The 21412-nt window shown below is 37.0% G+C and overlaps 2 protein-coding genes across 5 annotated transcripts in view; one reads left to right on the plus strand and one right to left on the minus strand.

The window, feature by feature from the left end:
- LOC141435664 (uncharacterized) overlaps positions 1–21412 on the minus strand; it is a 410065-nt gene that overhangs the window by 117908 nt on the left and 270745 nt on the right. The window contains exon 1 of one of the 3 annotated variants that reach the window (XM_074098406.1): positions 16998–17029. The exons of the other annotated variants lie outside the window; for them this stretch is intronic. The gene's annotated coding sequence lies outside the window, so the exon portion shown is untranslated. Of the gene's footprint in view, positions 1–16997; positions 17030–21412 lie in introns of those variants that run through there. 3 annotated transcript variants of the gene reach the window in all.
- On the plus strand, positions 8596–10458 carry LOC141435550 (uncharacterized). Of its 2 annotated transcripts, XM_074098260.1 has the most exons (5): positions 8596–8684; positions 9049–9144; positions 9369–9514; positions 9659–9844; positions 10339–10458. In XM_074098260.1, the coding sequence occupies exons 1-4, from the start codon at positions 8657–8659 to the stop codon at positions 9830–9832; spliced, it is 444 nt and encodes a 147-aa protein (XP_073954361.1). In that variant the 5' UTR covers positions 8596–8656; the 3' UTR covers positions 9833–9844; positions 10339–10458. The 2 variants fall into 2 exon arrangements, with proteins under 2 accessions (XP_073954361.1, XP_073954360.1); XM_074098259.1 differs by having other exon boundaries at positions 9659–10458.

Here is a 21412-nt window from a genome sequence, read left to right on the forward strand (position 1 = left end):
CGCCTATTAAAAAATACTTTTCACTTCTCATGCTCATAAAATGTTACTTAAGTCTGCATATCGGGACTAAAGCTCCTTTTTATTCTCTAGGGATTAAAGTGTTTTGTTTTTAAGAATATCGTAGGTACTTAGAAATTTTGCTACGGAAACTTGGAAACACATAGACATAACTGATTAATTACAATAAAAACTTACATTTATAGCTTGGCATACTGTCGTATCGCCGCAATAAGTTCTATATCAACGACTAGTCCATTCTGTCAGCGTTAACCATCCCTATTGCTTTTTTCTAACAGTTGCCGCGTCGCTTTTTGACCAAAAGAGTGCTTTTAATGGGACTTTTTACGGGAAAAACCGACACCGTGTTTTAAAATGTAAAACATGAAACAACAACTTTGATTAAAAATGTTGCGTGTGCAAAGTTGAGACGAGCCGGGACATAGGGTTGCCAAAATTGGCTGGTGACAGTGGAAGTTCTTATTTTTGAATTAGTACGCTGATTTTTCGAAATAAAAGGCAACACTTGTTTTTTATGACATATCTACTCGGTAAAAGAAGAAATAGGTCACCAGCTCACCATATAGATAGTCTGTTGTTTGTGTCTTACTTTTAATTTGAACCCATCCCCATTAAACACAGCACTGTGGCTTGCTACAATAATAATACAATGTTGAGTGGGGCCTACTTCGTACTAATCGACAATGTCGTAAGCAAACAGGAAGCAAATTGTTTGTCAGTATTTTTGTGTTGTGGACATTGTCTAAGTTTGGATGGTAACACAGCTTTTTTTATCAAAATACATCTTCGAATCATATTTTTATTCAAAAGACAAATTCGCAAATACCACTGTCACTTGGACAATTTCAAATAAAAGAGAAAAATTTAATAATATTTACACTTTTAAAACAAATTAAATTACGTATCATATAAAAACACTGTTACATTTTTATCGACAGCCCTAACTTGCCGGACAGAGGGTGTTTTGTCGGACAAATAAGAGTAGGTACCTACACTGAAATTGGGTCAACTTCACGTTTATTTCCGTAAGACCTAGGCTTTTTTACACGGTTTCATATAACTTTTCGCATTTGGACGCTAATTAGTCTCAATTATTTTTACATTCCGCCGTGGAAAGCCGTGGTGGCCGAGTGGTTTGACCTATGGCCTCTCAAGCAGATGATCGTGAGTTCAAACCCCGGCTCGCACGAAGTGAGGAAACATGCACAAACCTACGAAGCAATTCAATGGTGTGTGTAAAGTTCCCAATCCGCGCTGGGCTCGCGTGGAAACTACGGCCCAAGCCCTCTTATTTTGAGAGGAGGCCTGTGCCCAGCAGTGGGACAGGCTGATGATAATGATGATTTTTACATTCATGTTAAAACTTAGGGTACGCCTTTATATAAATAAGCATAATGTAGAGTAAGGTGACCCGGGGCTATTGTGGCTCCGGGGGATATTGTATCTGAGCCGTCTGATGGCGTAACCTACTTTTTGGTAGCAGTTCTTTTTGCGTACAATTTAACGTCGCCCATAGATACTGTCGTACATTTGTACTGTCGAACAGTAATACATCGCGCACTAGCACTTCGCAGAAATGAACTGTCGTTCAATAGAAATTTCGCACAATCGTACATTGCACACTCGGGGTCGCACTTATGTGATAATCCCCATGAGAGCCAATTGAATCAGGAATCGAAGTGGTCACCATGACCGAAATCGGTCGGATTACTTACTCGTAGTCTGTGGAGATACCGCAGATAAAGAGTCCGAAGTATTTGCTCATTGAAAAACACTCAAATACGCAACTGGCGAAGATTATTCGAGATCAAATACGTAACAAGTGGTTGTTAAATCTTTCCTGCGAACGTACTTTATCCGTGCTTGAGTAAATTCCAAAATGCCGTCTTGTGCTTCCCTACTAACAATATCGGTTGCATAACCAAACTGCTAACTTCTGCTGTTCGCTCCCCAAGTTCGTGTGTGGCATAGTGCGTAGCCGAGTAATTCTATGTGTCTAACTTTGAAACTAAACTTGATAGTTGCCTGATGTGAACGGGTGTGTTGAAATACAGTTGAGCTCCCATATGCACGAGTATTTGAATTTGAAATGATACGTAGTGTGTCAGATATTATCGACATGATATTCATTTTATGATGTGATAGATAAGCCTTCCTTAGGTAGGCCTTTAGACCGGTCTGAGTGGAGAGCCTTAAGGGAGGCCTATGTCCAGCAGTGGACGTCTTTCGGCTGACATGATGATGATGATGAGGTAAGCCTTCAGGGAAATGGGACTGCTATTTCAATTAAGACATAGCGCGCCCATTTTTGCAAGCTTTTATTTAGTTTCACTGTCCCGTTGTCTGTCTGTCTGTCTGTAATCAAATCTTGACAGTTTTTGACCAACTTCCAGTAGTAAATTTGGAATACTTATGTAAATCGCGTGACAATACAATTAATCTAGTAGTGACACCTGGTAGTCCAGCCAGGATCGTCTCCGCAGGACGGAACTCTTCAACGTTTAATAGCATCGACTTGAAATTTGGTATGCAAATGTTGTTTGGGTGACAATGCAAGTACAGTCAACGAAAAGTACAGTCAGCAAAAAAATCTTGTATTAAAAATGAAATTTTTATGTTTAGGTTATTTAACACGTAAGTCTTACCGATCTAATGTTGCGCTAGTATGCGACTATAAAAGATCACGATTTGCGCAAGTCGTCCGTTAATTTTTTTACGTCATCATATCCAGCCGTGGGACGTCCACTAATGGACAATCCCATAGACCTCCAATTTATTTCATTTTATTATTTATTTAATTAATTTTGTATTTTTATTATGTTCTATGCACTTTGCGAAGAGCGCATAAATATTTATTTTTATATTTTTTTTTTTAAATTTCATCGGTTGGATTGGAAGCCGTCGTTTCAATGTCCGTAAGAACTTTGAAAACACGTATAGGTACCTACACACAAACTTTTGGATTTATAATAGATATTAGTGATATTTAGTAAGAGTAGGATACAAGATAAGACATCAGATAGTTGTACATAAGCAAGGACTTATATAAATAGTTATATTCGTAACAAGTAGTTTACGAGTTCAATTATCAAGCGGTAACCGAGGCAGTCTCAGATTTGGCAAAGTTCAGTTAACAGGCCGTCATCTTAGAAAGGTTGTATCTGATATTTTCTTATCGTTATAATTTGAATCTTATGTTATCTGCGATAGAGTAAACATTTCCTTTAGATCTTGAGTGCAGATAGAACCTGTCTCAAGTTGCCAAGCAAGAAGTGAGAGACAGATTAATATTGGTTGAGTTACCAAGTTGTTGAACGTGGTGACTTCAAAGCCAAATGCCGTTTATACTTCTGTTTGAAGAATAATTATTCATCATTATCATAATCATATTAGCTGTAGAACGTCCACTGTTGGACAATATATGTCGCCCCCATAGACCTCTAGGTGACGGAGAGGGAGAGGGGTTGCCAATACACAGGTGGTTCGCAGGTGGTAGGACCTTGTGCAAGGTCCGCCCGGATTGCTACCACCATCTTGCTCGCTAATCCTGCCGTGAAGCAGCAGTGCTTGCACTGTTGTGTTTCGGCGTGGAGAGTAAGACAGCCGGTGAAATTACTGGCACTTGAGGTATCCCATCTTAGGCCTCTAGGTTGGCAACGCATCTGCAATCCCCCTGGTGTTGCGAGTGTCTATGGGCAGTGGTGATCTCCTACCATCAGGAGACCCACTTGCTCGTTTGCCATCCAGTCGAATAAAAAAAAACACGCCACGCTTGGCAAAAGGGTTCACAAAATAATTATTAATTACTCTTAAGGAAAATAACATCATGTTCATCATTATGTACCTACATACTTGTAAAAGTTGTTACCATATTATTAGTCAGTCCATGACGTTTGACTACTCTGACTGAAAAATAATAAAATTTGAATTTCGAAAAACAGAGGCACGAGCCCGCATTTGAACCCACTGTCGAGTTTGTTTTAAGGAGTCTTTGACATTCGTTTGCCACGCGTCTTTAATACTTCCTGTAGAAATCACAGGACTTTCTGCCAAGTTAGATCAGCTTGGCAGTTACTGATTCACTACGAGGCAACGGACCCTCTATCCTCTTCTGCTTTAAAGTCCATAGGACAAACAATTATTACCAAGGCTTTTGTGACAATTTTTTTTATGTTAAAACATATTTTACCACCCGGATAAATACAGTAAAATAATCAAAAACGCCAATTACGGCAGAAGAATGAAACAAATTTGTCACAGCCAAATAGGTACTGCGGTAAATCAAAAGAATTTCAGAAGTGCTTTTCGTTCCTTGAACCGAGGACTCTTTAAGCATTATTATGACGGGGTGTGTGGGGTTGCAGATTATATTTCAAAGCATTTTAATTGTAGGTAGTATACCTAAATATCGTTGTTACCAGTCTACGAGTAAATACCTAATTATAAAATTAATTCCCATTTCCTTTGAGAACGTCTTTACCGATTAAATTCATCTTTTTTTTTTGTTTTCTGATACTACCTACAAGTAAAAATAAACATTTTGCTATAACATAAAATAAAGTGGACGTACGAGACGTAATTTGTTCGTCGTTGATATTTTTCATTAAACGAGACAAATTATATACCCAACTTCATTCTCAAGAGACCAAGGCCTCAACATATGTATTTTTAAGACCTAGATTTATATAAAGGTAATTTTGCAAAAGTCAACAAAGATCTCCTGCCCCATTAAAGGAAACCTATTCATAAAGAAAAAGGAAATCGGCCAAATATAAAGCCAATAAATGCAATGGAGAGATCTGCTCTTGATACATTACGAGATATTCCAGCTAACTAAGCAAGGATAATGGATACCATCGCTAGCAGGGTTGGAGTTTGGTCCCAGGGGGAACTACTGGCGATTTGATAAAAGATACAAATACAATACTCGTACACTACTAACATAAAATATAAATACAAATTGTCAACAAAAAGGCCGTAGGTAATATAAAAACATTTTAATTAACTAAAGCAGATATACGTACCTATGAAATATAATGTACTTTATAAAGTGTATGAACCAGTGTTAACAGACTTTTTTGGCAAATCAGGATTTTGAAAGTTTTTGATTTAAAAAAGCGGGATTTTTTCGTCGAATGCAGAACATAGTAAAATGTATGTAATCAAGAGTTTTGAAATACTTGGCTTTTTATTTGAGTTTTAAATTATGTTTACATGAAAATAAACAGGCAAATGCCATAATAAATGTATTTTAGTAAATGTCTGATTGAATCCCCTAAAGAAGACTGGACCTGTACCGCGCGGAACATTTAATTTTGATTTCAAAATCGGGACGTCCCGCCAAGATCAGGACGTCTGGCAACTCTGGTGTGAATGGAGTCACTATTATGGGGAGCGTTAACCACGCACATGTTTTAATATTTTTCTGCCCTAAAGGTAAAGGAATTTTGTCTACGTGTTTCATCATCATCATCATCATCCCAGCCTATATACGTCCCACTGCTGGGCACAGGCCTCCTCTCAGAACAAGAGGGAAAATTTTGTATGAAGATAGCTGGAAATTTGAAATACGTAGGCTACTTTTATCCCGATATTCCCACGAGTTCGAAATGCTGGGTTTAGAGACATAAAATTTGGCACTGTTGTTTACAATGCAACGTCAATAAATACCACGATGTAATTTTCGGGAATTCCCACGGGAAATTAGTGAAATCCCGGAATTTTTATTCAATTGCTGGAACTAATGATTTACGCATACAAAGCCGCGGGTAAACACGCGAGACTGTTCACCACCTATTGATAAATTTTATTTGACGGATAAATGTGATGCCGTAGACGGAGACGGCGGTTCGGAGTTCGAACAAAACAAACAGAGAAATACATTTATCCGTCAGATAATTTTTCTCAATGGATGGTGAAACAGAGGGTTAATCCGCAACCGAGTCCGCAACCTCTTTAATCTCGTAACTTGTAGAATCCGGCCTGAGTTTGAAGTTTAACTTCAAGTCAGATTAATTCGTAATGCCTATACGTTTGTCTGTCTGTTTAATACGAAGACAAATGGCGTTATCTTAATTAGTCAGCTAGTTATCAACTATTCGACATGTTTGTGGAATTTCTCAGGGGGAATGTGACGGGATGTATTTAAACATGTATGCTGGGTGGTAACCCGCACTCATGAATGCCGTTCCGGTTGCAAATTTTGCTAAATTCAACAATTTTTAGGGTTCCGGAGCCAAATTGGCAAAAACGGAACCCTTATAGTTTCGCCATGTCTGTCTGTCTGTCTGTCTGTCTGTCCGTCCGTCCGCGGCTTTGCTCAGGGACTATCAATGCTAGAAAGCTGTAATTTTGCATGAATATTATATGTAAACTATGCCGACAAAATGGTACATTAAAAAACCAAAATATTTTTTTAGGGTACCTCCCATAGACGTAGAGTGGGGGTGATTTTTTTTCTCATCGAACCTTATAGTGTGGGGTATCGTTGGATAGGTCTTTTAAAACCATTTTTAGCGGGTTTGCTAAGACGATTTTTCGATTCAATGATTTGTTTGCGAAATATTCATCTTTAAAGTGCAAATTTTTATTAAAACCGAGCGTCCCCCTCCCTCTAAAATCTAAACCGGTGGGTGAAAAAATTTGAAAAAATTCAGGATGGTAGTTAGTATATCAAACTTTCAATGAAAACTATAACGGCTAAGTTTGCTTGAGAATTATTAATAGTTTATGAGTAAATAGCAACCTAAGGTATAAAATATACCTATACTTGGAAGATTCCGTATAAAATCAGAAAAATAGTATAAATAAAGTATAGTTTAGTAAATAGTATAGTCCGACACGCTAATGGCCGGTTTTTTTAAAGAATATAAAAGTCTATCACGAATAATTGCCGTGACATTATAATGAGTGGAGATCTAGCTATTTATCGCCAGTACGATCGAGGACTTTTAATTCATAAGCCACCTTTTCAAAGGAAAAGTCATTACGATTTTCATTGTTAATTAATGCGATGTCACTATGATGTTTACTGTGAATTGGTGCCGTAGTGGGTCAGGGTGGGTCCTTGACCGTACGTCTTATGTTTTTTCTTTTGTATATGATTGTGATGTCTTATGAATGACTTTCAATCTTTTTTCAAATGAAACCAAGCGATTGGCGAGGACGTGGGCGCTAACGATGGGCCTGATGAGGAAGCTCAAAGTCACTCAAAGGGCTATGGAGAGGTCTATGCTCGGGGTTTCTCTGCAGGATAGAATCAGAAATGACGATAGTATTGGAACTAAGGTTACCGACATATCCCGCAGAATTGTGAAACTGAAGTGGCAGTGGGCGGTCTACATTGCTCGCAGGACTGATAGCCGATGGATTCAGAAGGTTCTCGAATGGCGTCCGCGGACCGGAAGACGAGCTGTCGTTAGGCCTCCAACAAGATGGAGCGACGACCTGGTTAAGATCGCGGGATCGCGTTGGATGCGGAAAGTACAAGATCGGGAGAGCCTTGGGGGAGGCCTATGTCCAGCAGTGGACGTCTTTCGGCTGACATGATGATGATTGGCCAGGAGGTGGACATAGATCAAGTAATTATTAGCTAAAAATGGTAGCCATATCACTCACGCAGTGATGTATACTCCCTGTTATCGTGTAACGATCCCTCGTCCTGAATGTCCGGTATTATAACCGTTTATCGTTGCTACCAGGATGTCTGTGATCAATCATTATTAGTGCGGCCCCTCTATCGATAAACTGGTTCTGTTTTTACCGGACCAAATAACATTAATTAGCAAAATAATGAGAGACATAAATCTGGAGAGCCCTAATATCGAACAACCGATTAGCCCAGTGGTTAGGGAACGTTACTTCAAATCTTGACGTCCCGGGTTCGATCACCCGGGGCAGATATTTGTACGAAAAATATGAATGTTTGTTCTCGAGTCACAGTTATTTAAAATTTATTTAAGTATGTATCTAAGTATATGTTTATCCGTTTACCAGTACCTATTAACACAAGCTTTACTTACTTTGGGACTAGGACGATTGGTATCAAGTGTGCCGTGACATTTATCTATATTAATAATTTCGTCCAGGGGTACGGTAGACTCGAACGAAATGCACATCAAATTGAAGAGCGTAAAAAATTAGTCGATCCGAGTCGACAACATATATCCGCAAAATTCGATTATGGAGAATTTCGTTAAATTCTAATGGCACTGACAAACAAACCGCAGTCGCCATCTTGGGTAGTTAATAAACGTTCCGTTTCATACTAGCTAGCTCTTAGATACGGCTCGCCTGCAACACATCGCGTGCGTCACGCCAAAAAAGTATCCATTACAAAGAACTGTGACTCATGTGACTGTGTAAAACGAAACGTCTTGAGTGGATCTTATCAAAACTCAAAACTATCACCAACTACCTTCAACTATAACTGTCTTCAGTTGTTGACGTTTGTTTCGCGAAAATATTGTTTTGACACTTTGTTTCCATCATGCCGAAAATCGTAAGTATTTCATAAAAAAATCTTTCATTGGTCGTTTTTCTGTCTTCGTTTAGTCTTTGTTTGATGATAACTATATTATTTTGTTAACAGCCGAATCTCCTTGCATTCGGTAAGCATTGTCACAATTGTGGAGAGTGGATGCAGCGAAGAGCTCTTCGTAAAGATGGTGAGTAGTATTTTAGTAGGTATGTAGGCAGGTTGTGTTTTTAAGTGAATTTTGTTCTATCCTCGTGCGGCCCAATATGCATTAGAATGTACACAGCTTATACACACGTACACAATAAGTTCAAAGGAATTAGGAATCTATGACAATGTAACAAAGTAAAAATTCTTTTGTTTTTCTATTGTTTTACACAATGGCAGTTTGACAGCAGTTTGACTTTATTCTGGAAACAATTAGATTCTAATTGCTTTGTCAATTTTTTTCAAAATATATGGTGGGCTTCAGGAGGTTAGGTTTTCTTCTTAAAGTGTGGATTGTAAGACTTTCTGCATTCAAATAAAATAAGTACCTACTTATTTACTTTCAGTGACATGCAATTTTTGTAATGAGGAAATATTTGCAAGAAACTGCAAGCAAATGAAAATGTGCAGTCGATGTGTGGAATGCGACAACATTGTACTCGGTAAGCGGCTCAACATTTTTTCTCTATAACCCAACAAATAATAATAAATGACCTCATGCATAGCCTGTGTTGAGGTGTCATGAACACATACAGAAACAGACACAAATTTTTTACCGTTTTTTCTTAATAATGAAATGGACCCCGTCATGCACAAGTTCAACTTTAACTTGGCTGGTTCTTATTATACAATTAGACATTATTAATTGTATGACATATTTTTGCAGATAATTTCAATTATTGCAAGTGTTGTGGCCTAGAAACAATTAGGCAGTTAAGAAGAACCAAGGCTCGGGCACTTTCAAACCTTTTTCCAAAACAAACAAATACAATACAACCTAACAAATCCCAAGACTTATTTGATGACTTTGAGGTAAGTTAATGGTGCAGGTCACTGAGTACAGTAAAATGAAAAATAATACTTATTACTAGATAGAGGTATGTGAGGATATACCTACATACATACACAATACTTATTATTATTTGAATATTTGTCTAATATATTTTCTTCTTTAAGGTCGATAACGAAGAGTTGACGCTAATCGAAGAGTCACTGGTGACTGATGATGTTTCTTTAGACAACGAGAAAAAACAAGAGTCAATGCTGTCAGTCAGCAGTGATTTTATTTCTTTAGAAGAAGAGGAGAAAGAAAACATATCAAATGGCGGGCAGAACCCCGAAGAAACATAAATATTCAAGCAGGTTTAGTACAGAACATCAGCCCCCCAGGACTACCTATGTACATTTAGCACTTTCAAATAACACCATTCAAGTATCAGTACATTCAGTTGGTTCTATGATTTATGAATGTGTACAATGTCAAGCACTTCATTTTTTAGGTGAAAAAATAAAAAATCATTTTAAAAATTGTTGTCATAATGGGAAGGTACACATAGACCCAGATAGAGCATTAAAGCCAATTCCAGATATATTATTAGATTTATACAAAGGCAATACGTCTGATGCTAATCATTTTAAGGCTAATATACGACAATATAATTCAATATTTGCAATGGCATCCTTAAATTCAAACTTGAACACACTCCCTCCAGGATTTTTTCACTTATAGGGTTCAAGGGCAAATTTATATAAAAACTGGGTCTTTGTTTCCGTTGCAAGGTCATAAAACCACAATACAACCAATTGTACATAATTGAAGATGAAGCAGCATTAAATGAACGATTATCTGATTCTAGAAATAACATATGTAGAAGCAATATAATGAGGTCCTTACAAACAATGCTCAATGAATCCAATCCTTTTGTCAAAATATACAAAAGGGTGGCTGCAATTTTAGCTGAAGAGGAATTAAAAGCAGCCTCAGAAAATCGACCCAAATATTCGGTATCAATGCACTTTTATAAACATAAATCTCTTGATTTGCGTCGGTATAACACTCCATCAAATAATGAGGTAGCGGTCATCTTTGTAGGAGAAAACGGCGAACCTCCATTAAATATAGACTTTTCTGTACAAGAATATTCTCAACATTTAACTACACTCAAGTCAACCAGTCCGAATATTGACCCTTTAGCCTTTCCTACTTTTCCTAATGGAGAACTCGGATGGCATGAAAATCTTCAACACAGAGAAGAGAGTCGAACTGCTCGAAGCCGTCTTACAATGTTACAATTTTATCAGTATAGACTTGCTGTTCGTGAAAATTTTAGCCCATTATTTTATGCCGAAAAACTTTTTCATGAATATTGTGTCTTGGCCTATGTTAGGATTGAATCTCAAAGATTATTGTTTCTTCGAATGAATCAAAAACAGCTCAGAGCTGACAAATATAACAATTTAATGGATAGCCTGTACAATAATGATAGAGAAATGGTCAAGGCATTGGTAAAATGATAATATTGCCATCAACTTATGTGGGAAGTCCCCGGCACATGATGCAAAATTATCAGGATTCCATGGCAATTGTATGCAAGTATGGTAAACCAGACCTATTTATAACATTTACGTGCAATCCAAATTGGCAGGAAATCTTAGAAAATTTACAAGGCACTAAAAAAGAACATAGACCCGACTTAATTGCCAGAATTTTTAAACTTAAATTGGATGAACTTTTAGACGACATTACAAGGAAACATATTTTTGGAATACCGAGTGCGTGGTTTTACACCATTGAATTTCAGAAACGTGGGCTTCCACATGCGCATATGCTTATTATTCTAAGAAATGAAGATAAACCAAGGTCATCAGAAGATTATGATAAATTTGTGTGTGCAGAAATACCTGATCCAGATAAAGACCAGGAACTTTTTCAGACTGTGTCAAAAAACATGATCCATGGGCCATGTGGCCCTGGATATATGAATTCACCCTGCATAAAAAATGATGGAATTGCCTCTAAATGTTCTAAAAACTACCCAAAGACATTTTGCGGAGAAACTAGAGATGGTACCCAAAATGGAGGTTATGCTATAATAAGAAGAAGAGACGACGGAAGAACAATAAAAAAGAAGGATTTCGAGTGTGATAACAGATGGGTGATGCCCTACAACCCCTATCTATGTAAAAAATTTAATGCTCACATAAATGTTGAAATTTGTTCAAGTGTAAAAAGTGTGAAATATATAAATAAATATATTTATAAAGGTCATGACCGAGCAAAGATACAAATCACAGTAGCGCCACAAGAGTCCAGCGATCAATCGACATCAAGCAATGAACACCATGATGAAATTAAGGCTTATATTGATACCAGGTATGTTTCGGCTCCTGAAGCAGTTTGGCGAATATTTGAATTTTCAATGCACAAAATGAGTCACACAATTATACAGTTAGGTATTCATTTGGAAAACCAACAAACTGTCGTATTTACAGATCAGAATGTTCATGAAGCAACAGCTAGATCAGTTGAAAAATCAACATTATTAGCATTTTTTGAACTAAACAGAACAACTGAAAGTGCTCGACAATATCTTACACTGAAATTCCGACACATTTTAGATTTATCCATGGACAGTGGCAACCACGAATATCTCAGTCAGCGGCTGATAAAGTAATTGCAAGAATGTATAATTATTCCTTTTCTGATCGAGAACTATATTATCTCCGGCTATTACTTCTTCACGTCAAAGGGCCGACTTGCTTCAGAGATGTTAGAACTTATGAAAATATTATTTACAACTCATTTCGAGATGCTGCTCAAGCAAGGGGGCTCCTTTTTGACGATCAAGAATGGGAAAGATGTTTGGATGAAGCAATTGGTTTTAAACTTCCTCGGCAATTACGACAGCTGTTTGCGTTAATATGCGTATTTTGTGAAGTAACTGATCCTAATGCTCTTTGGGAAAAGTTTGCATCACATTTTATCGAAGACTACAAGATCACGTCCTGAAATATTATCCAAACAGTTAGCTTTACAAGAAATTTATGAAACATTAAAACTCCACGGAAAGAGACTAACAGATTTCGGACTTCCTTAAGATATTAGTGAAAATGATGTTTTCTTATCTGATCCCGTTTACGACTGTGAACTTGAAAAAGCAAATGGCTATGAAAAATACCGAAAATTGAACACCGAACAAAAATATGTGGTCGATACAATACTAAACGCTGTAAATAATCCCACAGAGAGAAAGCTGTTTTACCTTGACGGCCCAGGAGGAACTGGAAAGACTTTTGTATTTACAACTATTTTACATATTTTAAGATCTGAAAATAAAATATGCCTAACCATAGCGTTTTCTGGTATTGCAGCAACTCTGTTAGATGGTGGTAGAACAGCTCACTCGCGATTTAAAATTCCAATTAATTCAGATGTAGATTCTACGTCTCATATGTCGTTAGGGTCACCAGCAGCTAAGTTATTGAAGGAAACTCATTTAATCATTTGGGATGAAGCACCCATGACTAAATATCATGATATTGTTGTAGTTGATCGACTCCTTCAAGATATAATGAAAAATAAATTACCTTTTGGAGGCAAAACATTGTTATTCGCAGGAGATTTTCGTCAGATTTTACCAGTTGTAGTTAATGGGTCACGAAATGATATTATAAAAGCTTCAATTAAGCACTCTTCAATGTGGCCAAACTTTACTCAACTCCAATTGGCTCATAATATGAGAGCTCACGATGATTTAGAGTTTGCTCAATGGGTATTAAAGGTAGGCGATGGATCAGCCAATGAAGATGGTGACGACCACATTGAACTGCCTCAGCGATGCATTGTAGATAATTCAATTTTAGACCATATTTTTGGTGTTTCCCTTAACACTAATGATTATAAAAGTTATTCAATGAAAGCTATCCTTACTCCCAAAAACGATGATTGTTTTCAATTGAACGACCAAGTTGTCGAGAAAATCCCCGGCCTGCTTAAAATTTATGAGAGTTCTGACGCTGTGGTTGAGGACGATCATAATGATGTTTTAAACTATCCTGTAGAATACCTAAATTCTATAACGCCTGCAGGACTACCACCACACATTATAAAATTAAAAGTTGGTTGTATAGTAATGCTTTTGAGAAATTTAAACCCGACTGTTGGGTTGTGCAACGGAACCCGTCTTATTGTTAGAGCGTTAGCTTCACGTGTCATTGATGCCGAAATTATTTGTGGTAGCCATGTGGGAACCAGAGTTTTTATTCCTCGAATTCGTCTCCAGCCACCTAACAGTCAACTGCCTTTTAAATTTAGTCGGCTTCAGTTTCCCATTCGCATAGCATTCGCTATGACAATAAACAAAAGCCAGGGACAAACTTTCGACAAAATCGGTATATTTTTTACCTAATCCTGTGTTCACCCATGGCCAACTCTATGTTGCCTTCTCTAGAGTTCGAAGATTCGATGATGTAAAAATTCAAATTATCAATACCACTGAACAAGGCTTGAAAGGTGATAAATATTTAACGAAAAATGTTATATATAGAGAAATTTTATGATAATCAACCTGTGATGTATAATAGAGAATATTCCTTTATAAGTACCTTTGCCAAATTGTCGGATAAGTACTCATTGTAAAATTACAATTTACATATTACTTCCTAATGTTATTTTTGATTTAGCCGATTTGAATAAAGAACAACAATTTCATTATTTATTTTTAAAATTAGTAAGTACTTACCTACTGCCAAAGTAGAGAAAAAGACTGAGTGCTTAAAACAAAGAGGTTTACAGAGAATAAACCTTAAAAATTATATATGTTTTGTTAATTTATGTTTGTTTATTTTTTTGAATGTTGATTTCAAATAAAAATTATTTGTGTGAAAACTTTTGCAGTTTTTATTTACTATATTTATTAAACACAACGAACGAAGCTATACGAATGTATGCCTTGCTTATACCTTTAATATTCCTTGAGAACCGATGACTACAGAAATATGAAAGAAAGAAAGAAAATACATTTTATTTAACGCCATAAAAAACAAACATAGGAAAAAACATAAAACAAATAAAGACATACATGACGCTAAACAGGTCCCCACTCAGCATAATGCCACGGCAAGCCATGGCGCTGATTTTCAGTGAGGACCTTATCTAAAAACTAACTTAAAATAAAAATTAAAAATAAAATAAAACAAGTATTAAATCGTTATGGCAACAATTCTCAATTGTAAATTTAAGAAATGGTTTTTACATTTAAATTTAAAACCAGTTGTTGATTTTATATACCTACATTTTATACCTAGATGTGTATTATGAGTCACATTTCACTTTAAGGGCCCCAAAGTACGTTTGTGATAAGTAATATTAAGGCTGGGAATATACGTCAGATTTTTCGATAAGTAGGTACGACAGTCTTTACACTGGCAAAAAATGTTTTTCAAACATGTTATTATGAGTCTACATTTTACCCGAGCGAAGCCGGGTTTTCATCTAGTTTTTATATAATTGACCATTAAAAGTGTTTAATGCTGTACCAAAAAAAAAAAACTTTTGTCGATAAACGAATTCTAACGCAAACTTTATCTATTCAAAAGTACTGTTTTTACTTACAAAATGAATTTTTGAAACGAAATCAGATTGGTTGTGGCTGTTGAAATTTGTTTTATCAAATTATGCTTGTTTTATTTATTTTGCAAGTAGGCCGTAAAGAGCTATTTTCTATATTCTATGACATTTTTATACAATCATTTTAAACCATCTGTGCCAAGGAGAAAACGCCGCAAGAAACTGGCCAGAAAGTAATATTTTTAAAACATTTTTTTTTCACAATTTCACTTAATTACGAATAGGTACATACGCACAAATAAGGAAAAGTAAATAAAAATCTATAAACCTATGTGTAAAGAAAGTGTAAATGTGGCAGCGTGCTTGAACAAGTATTGGTGCCGAGTATACTTCAATTTTACATCGAAGTGTGCAAGTACCTACATAGTTTAGGGCGCAATTATATCGATAATAATATCGATATTTTATATTTTTATGTATAAAAAAAATCAGTAAAACTAATCAGTATTTTTTTTAAACCGTGGTCACCTATTGGTTTAACCCATGGCTTCTTAAGCAGAGGATCGTGGGTTCAAATCCGTGCTGTGAGTTTTTCGAAAATTATGTGCGAAAATATATTTAAAATTTATCACGAGCTTTGAGAAAACATCGTGATAAATGCTGCACAAACCTGCGGTGGTGTGTGAAGTACGTACACTATCCACACTAGGCCCGCGTGGGATCTACGACCCCAGCCCTCTCATTCTCAGGACTGTGCCCATCAGTGGAACGTACTCGTATATAGGCTGGGATTATGAGTTTTTCATAACTTAGGTAAGAATAAGAGTATCCAAGAGAAGAGTACGAGTATACTATTTCCGTAAAATGTCAACAACAGACTAGTAGTTAGTGAGGTAGATTGCTATTATCAAGAGATTCGCTTGCTCGTTTTCCTCCCTCTATCAATAACAATGAGTTGTTTAAATTACTGTTTCACTTTGTTTCACTCATACACTGTGCATCTGTACCTAATTAATGTCTGAAATAAATAATATTAAACTTAAATAAACATGCATTTAATTCTATTGACTTCTCCATTTCTATTAACTTAAATATTTGTCGTGCTTTTTTTTTTGTCTTCAAATAAGACAATCTTGATCAATCTTATACCAAAAATTATCGTCAACTTTCACATCACTAGAAGCCCGTTAATCGCCTCCTTATAATTATAGGCTATCGTCGCGCATGATTTCACAGCCTTCTTGCCACTTCTTTCTTGCCAGATAATTAGTATAGCCATATAAGCCGAACTCAGCCTTTAAAACATACGAACACGGTTCAAATTGGCTTGCTGCAGTTAAGAGGCATTTTTCAATGGTACTTTGACGGTGTGAAGAACTATTCACATGGCCGTCTGATTTTTCGCTGATATTTCCCGCCGTTTTTTCTCTTTTTTTTAAAGTCGGTTTTTGTCGTGCCAATTTTTACAGGGATCTGAACTGTCATGATTTTTGAAACGCTGGAGTTATGTACTGATTTATTGGGGGTATAAATGGAGAATTTTAGTTTTATTTTTCAGTTTCAATCAATGTGAAGCACAATTTCGTAAATTTTGTAAATTGTAATTTGTTATCAATAGATAGAGCAGTCGAGTTTTATATTTGCGTGCAGAAAGTAACATGGGATTTTTAAACCTATTTCGATGTCAAATCCTGCTCATAATATAAATGCGTAAGTGATTCTGTTTGTCTATCTGATATCATGAATCGAAATAGGGGAAAAAGGGCATGTGATAGTTTTTATCGCGAATTATTGCATTGTTCCCGTGGGATTACAGTAAACGAGTCCTTGGTAGACAAGGTCGTAGGCAAAAGCTAGTAAATATTTTTTATAAAACTTTCATCTTAGTTCAGACGTTTAGCTTTCAGTTCAGTCAGCGTACAGTTTGAATAAAATAAAACTACTTACTTAGTTTTAAGAAGTCAGGAATCTTATCATCTGAAAAAGAAAAATGAGTGTGTTACACAAGGAAAGAGAGAGTGGCATGAGTTAGGTATGTTATCGAATGTAACACTTTGCAGGTAGTGTAAAGTCGGTGTCCTAACGAAAGCATCCACTTTTCTATACAACCAGCATGAAAAAGTGGATTGGATACTTAAATTAGGGACCGAACCGAACGTACCATACATAAACTTTGCTTGCTACAGGAGATGATGCTTCGGTTTACTTAAACCTGACACATCTCTTTTAACAATAATTCCCAAAAGAGTAATGCCGACAAAAACCCCGCAATAACCTTGAATGTTTACCCAGTCCCGATGTCATCCCTCCAACGCATCTGAGGTCTTCCAACCGGTCTCTTGCACCCCCACGGCCTCCATTCCAGTAAAGCCTTGCACCACGAGTCGGAGATTCAAGAAGACTTGAATCTTCTTCTTCTCTTTTAAAATATGGCTTTTCTGTCCTAATCAATAGGACAATTTCGCCAGTGTCAAAGTAAACTCTCTTTGAGAGGGACGTTGTACGGTGGTTGTAGTTTTTGCAACTTGATAGTAAAATTCCAGAAACCACGTGGACACAACTTGCGCATTAAAAAATGTCAGACACGAGAGAAATATAGAATTTCGTGATCACTGTTCACTGTTAAGGTTAATCGCCGCATAAAACACTATCAAAATTATACTTCAACTAGCCAAAGAAACAGAAATAGCAAAATGAGATATTGTCTACATCCGCCATGTTCGAATGCTACAAATCGAATCAAGAGTTTTTGAATCAAATAATGATCTATTTAAGGCGGCTGCTCACGTTAGCTCATGGTAAAAGTCTCGTCAGATGGCGTTAAAAATCAGACTGTCGAATTTTCGTGATGTTTTTTTGTAATTTTTAGAATATCCGTAGAATACTAATAGTTGAGTTTATTATTTGCGAAAACAATTTAGAATTGCCGATTTTTTGAGACTACAGTCGAACGGAAATAGTGTGCCAATTCTGAGATTTCAGGGCTCAAATTAGGTGTCAGGTACAGCCTTATACGGACACTAGGAGCTCACGCACACATGCAAATAGACAGCGCCAACTAGTGAAAAATTATTGCATCACTTTTCTAGGCTTTCGGAAGGCTTTCGGCGTAAGCTACTACAAAATATTCATATATTTTTTTTCGGGTCACGAATATTTGTATCAACTGTACTTTTGCCCTTAAAATGTTCAAATATCTAGATAATATGAGTGTTCATATGCGACGATATAGAATTAGATGAATCGTGTTAGAGTCCCAGGAATCTAATCTTATGTGATTTTTGGCTTTGACTTGGAGATTGTCGAGTATGATATTGTGCTCAAGTTGGTAACCACATATGATGCTCTTGTGACATACATACTTTGATAATCATGCATTACATGCGAGTGTTACTCCTATTTCTTCGAATATTGGAGACGAAATCTTTCCGTGTTTATTCTACCTACCAGTCTTGATTGCAGTTATCTTTTGAGTTGAAGTTGCGATAATTCTTTGTATTGTATGTATACCGAGGTACAGAAATGGTCATTTTGGAAAGCTGAAGAACGGAAGGCCGTAATGCTGTATAAGTGTGTCAACTACCCTGATGCGTAAAACAGTTCATTGTAGTGGTACATAGTAGGCTGGAAAGGAAACAGCCTCGTTGAAGCTATCGGTATGTAGAATCCTGCTGGAAACGACGTTTCATATTTTGAATCTTTATTTATACGTGGTAATACTATCATCATCATCACCATCATCATTATCGTGGTCTGGTTGTTTATATATATCTAGAGGGTCTTTTTCCTATAAGCTTTAGAATTTCCGTGTAATTTTTCAAGACAGGTACTGCTGTGTCCTTAAAAGGGCAGACCTAACGCTTTACGACGGTGCTGGTGGGCATCGTACGGTAGTAGCGAGGACCTCTGGGAGCTAGTACAGTCTCCATTTTTCAATTGTCGTTTTGTGTCGTGGTGTGCCAGATAATAAAAATTCTTAGATATAGTTGTGAATTTCCAGGTGTAGAGCTTTATTGTGCTAGCTGCTCGAGGAAGACCTGAATGCGTTCAAGCGTGTTGCTGCTGGATGCAAGTTAATACTATAAAAATGTTGCAAGTATTACGCTTGCGTTATATTAGCGATTAGATTACGCTGAATCATTCCAAGTACATTTTTTGTTAGATCCGAAGGAATTTGTTTTGGAGTTTCGACGGTAAATTCAGAACTTTACTTCCTATATATTATTTGTATTTAGTATGAATAATGAGAATACAGGCTACATGTAGGCATCTACATGTTTCTACGATAATAAAGAACATTCTGACTCCAAAGCACATCGGATCTCGTTTTGAACGGTATGCCCAGTATTTCAAACCAAGTGGTAGAAATTCGTTCAAGAATTCCCACAAATTGCAAGAAATACGAGATTACATCTGAATATATTTATACTTACAGAGATACTTACCTATTTACTCAATTGATGATATAGCTGCTGACGACGACCGGAGTCTTTCAGTGCTCACCCTACACGCGTATGAGCAAAATTCCTTCTTGATGCGAACCGATTGCGGTTTAGGAACTAATCTTATGAACTTTTTTTCCTCCCGACCCGTGGTCCAACTACTATGTCCAACTGGTTGCACCACGGGGAAGCAAGTTTACTTCATCGTCAACCGTTGCACCACGGAGAAGCAAAATCAGTAGTCCAATTCTGGAAAGTATGTTTATCCATGGTCCTACTGGGTGGGTCCAATTAGTTAACTAGTTGACTACACTTGAACTCTGTGGAATCGGGGTTCGGACTGTTGGTTTCACTGTATTCAGAATAAACTACATAGTTGTTGGGTTTCATGAGACTTTTAATTTTATAAAATGCAGTAATGATAGTACCTATTCTGATACACATGACCCAAGGTAATTTTACATCCCCATGGTGCAAATGGTTCAACATAGCAATTGTTCATATGCCCGTTGGACAATAGCCTTTCAGTTGTACACGGGTCGCAGCAATAAGTTGCAGAAAAAAAGTAGTCTGAGAATTGAACCATCCTGGGTAAGTTTAGGTTCCCGTGGTGCCAACCAGATAGCAGTTGGACACGGGTCGGGAGGATTTTTCCCTTTGGCAGGACAGGTAGCTATAGCCACGCAGCGATTTCCCTCGCTCGTGCCTAAATATCACATTTTTCAAAATACTCATTACTTATTCATTAAAATTCCCACTATACCAGATGCCCAAAATAAGACATTCACAAAAAAACACTTTCTTGTGTAATCTTCGATTTTGTATTGTGGCGCATGGTATTTAGGCACGAGCGCCCTCTATCTGGTATAGCTTGGATTGCTCGAAACAGATGCAAATTTCGTGCTCCTACTACAGTCTCCTACTGGTAGGAGCACGAACACAATATTATACTATTTCTCCTATAGTAGGAGCATGAATTACCTATATGTACTGATTTTCCTACTGAAAACCAGATGTATGGAATAGTATCATTTAGTCTAAAAAAAACTAAAACACAGGTGGTCTAAGAAGCAATGGTCATGCAGCCTATCAGTATAACGCAAAAGTATTCTGAAATGTAAAATTAGCAATATGCGGAATAAAATTATGAACAGATAGAGATGGAACCTGAAATAGGATTTATATTCTCAGAGTATGTAACCAATGAAATGACATTGGTCTAAAGAAATTGTAAACTTAGTACACTGTCATTATAAGATATTGACAATTTAGAAAGTGGTTCATTGTTCGAATTGGTCTCTTTGTCACAGTGAGAAGTGGTCAATTTAGTGAGAAGACGTTATGAAAATCATCATCATTATCATGATCATCTCAGCAGTAGGACGTTCACTGTTGGACAGAGGGCTCCAACCATAACCCCCAGTTGCTTCGGTTGGCAGCGGCCCCACCGTGGACCCACGGCTTTAACCAAATCATCCGTCCATCTTCTTGGTGGGACGTCCTACGCTGCGCTCTGCCGATCCCCGCGGTCTCCACTCGAGTACAATACAATACAATACAATAACTCTTTATTGCACACCAAAAAACAGTAACAGTACAGAGACACAAGTATATACATAGAGATTTTCTAAGGTAAGCAATAGGCGGCCTTATCGCTTCAGAGCGATCTCTTCCAGGCAACCTTTACAAGGAACAGAAATAAGGCATACATTTTAGCAGTACGAGTACTTTTCGGCCCAACGGCAATCCTATACTTTGCGGAGGTTCATAATATCAATGAACTGAATCAATTGCTTTGCTCACCCGTGACTTTATAATAGCTACGTTTATGCATGAAATGTGTGTTCATGCAGTTCCTCCACCTGCACACTGTCGGAATACGCACAAATCATCAAACACATCTATCACCACCACACCACT

The sequence above is a fragment of the Choristoneura fumiferana genome, chromosome 15 (assembly GCF_025370935.1).
Source record: "Choristoneura fumiferana chromosome 15, NRCan_CFum_1, whole genome shotgun sequence".
In the NCBI taxonomy this organism is placed as follows: Eukaryota; Metazoa; Arthropoda; class Insecta; order Lepidoptera; family Tortricidae; genus Choristoneura; species Choristoneura fumiferana.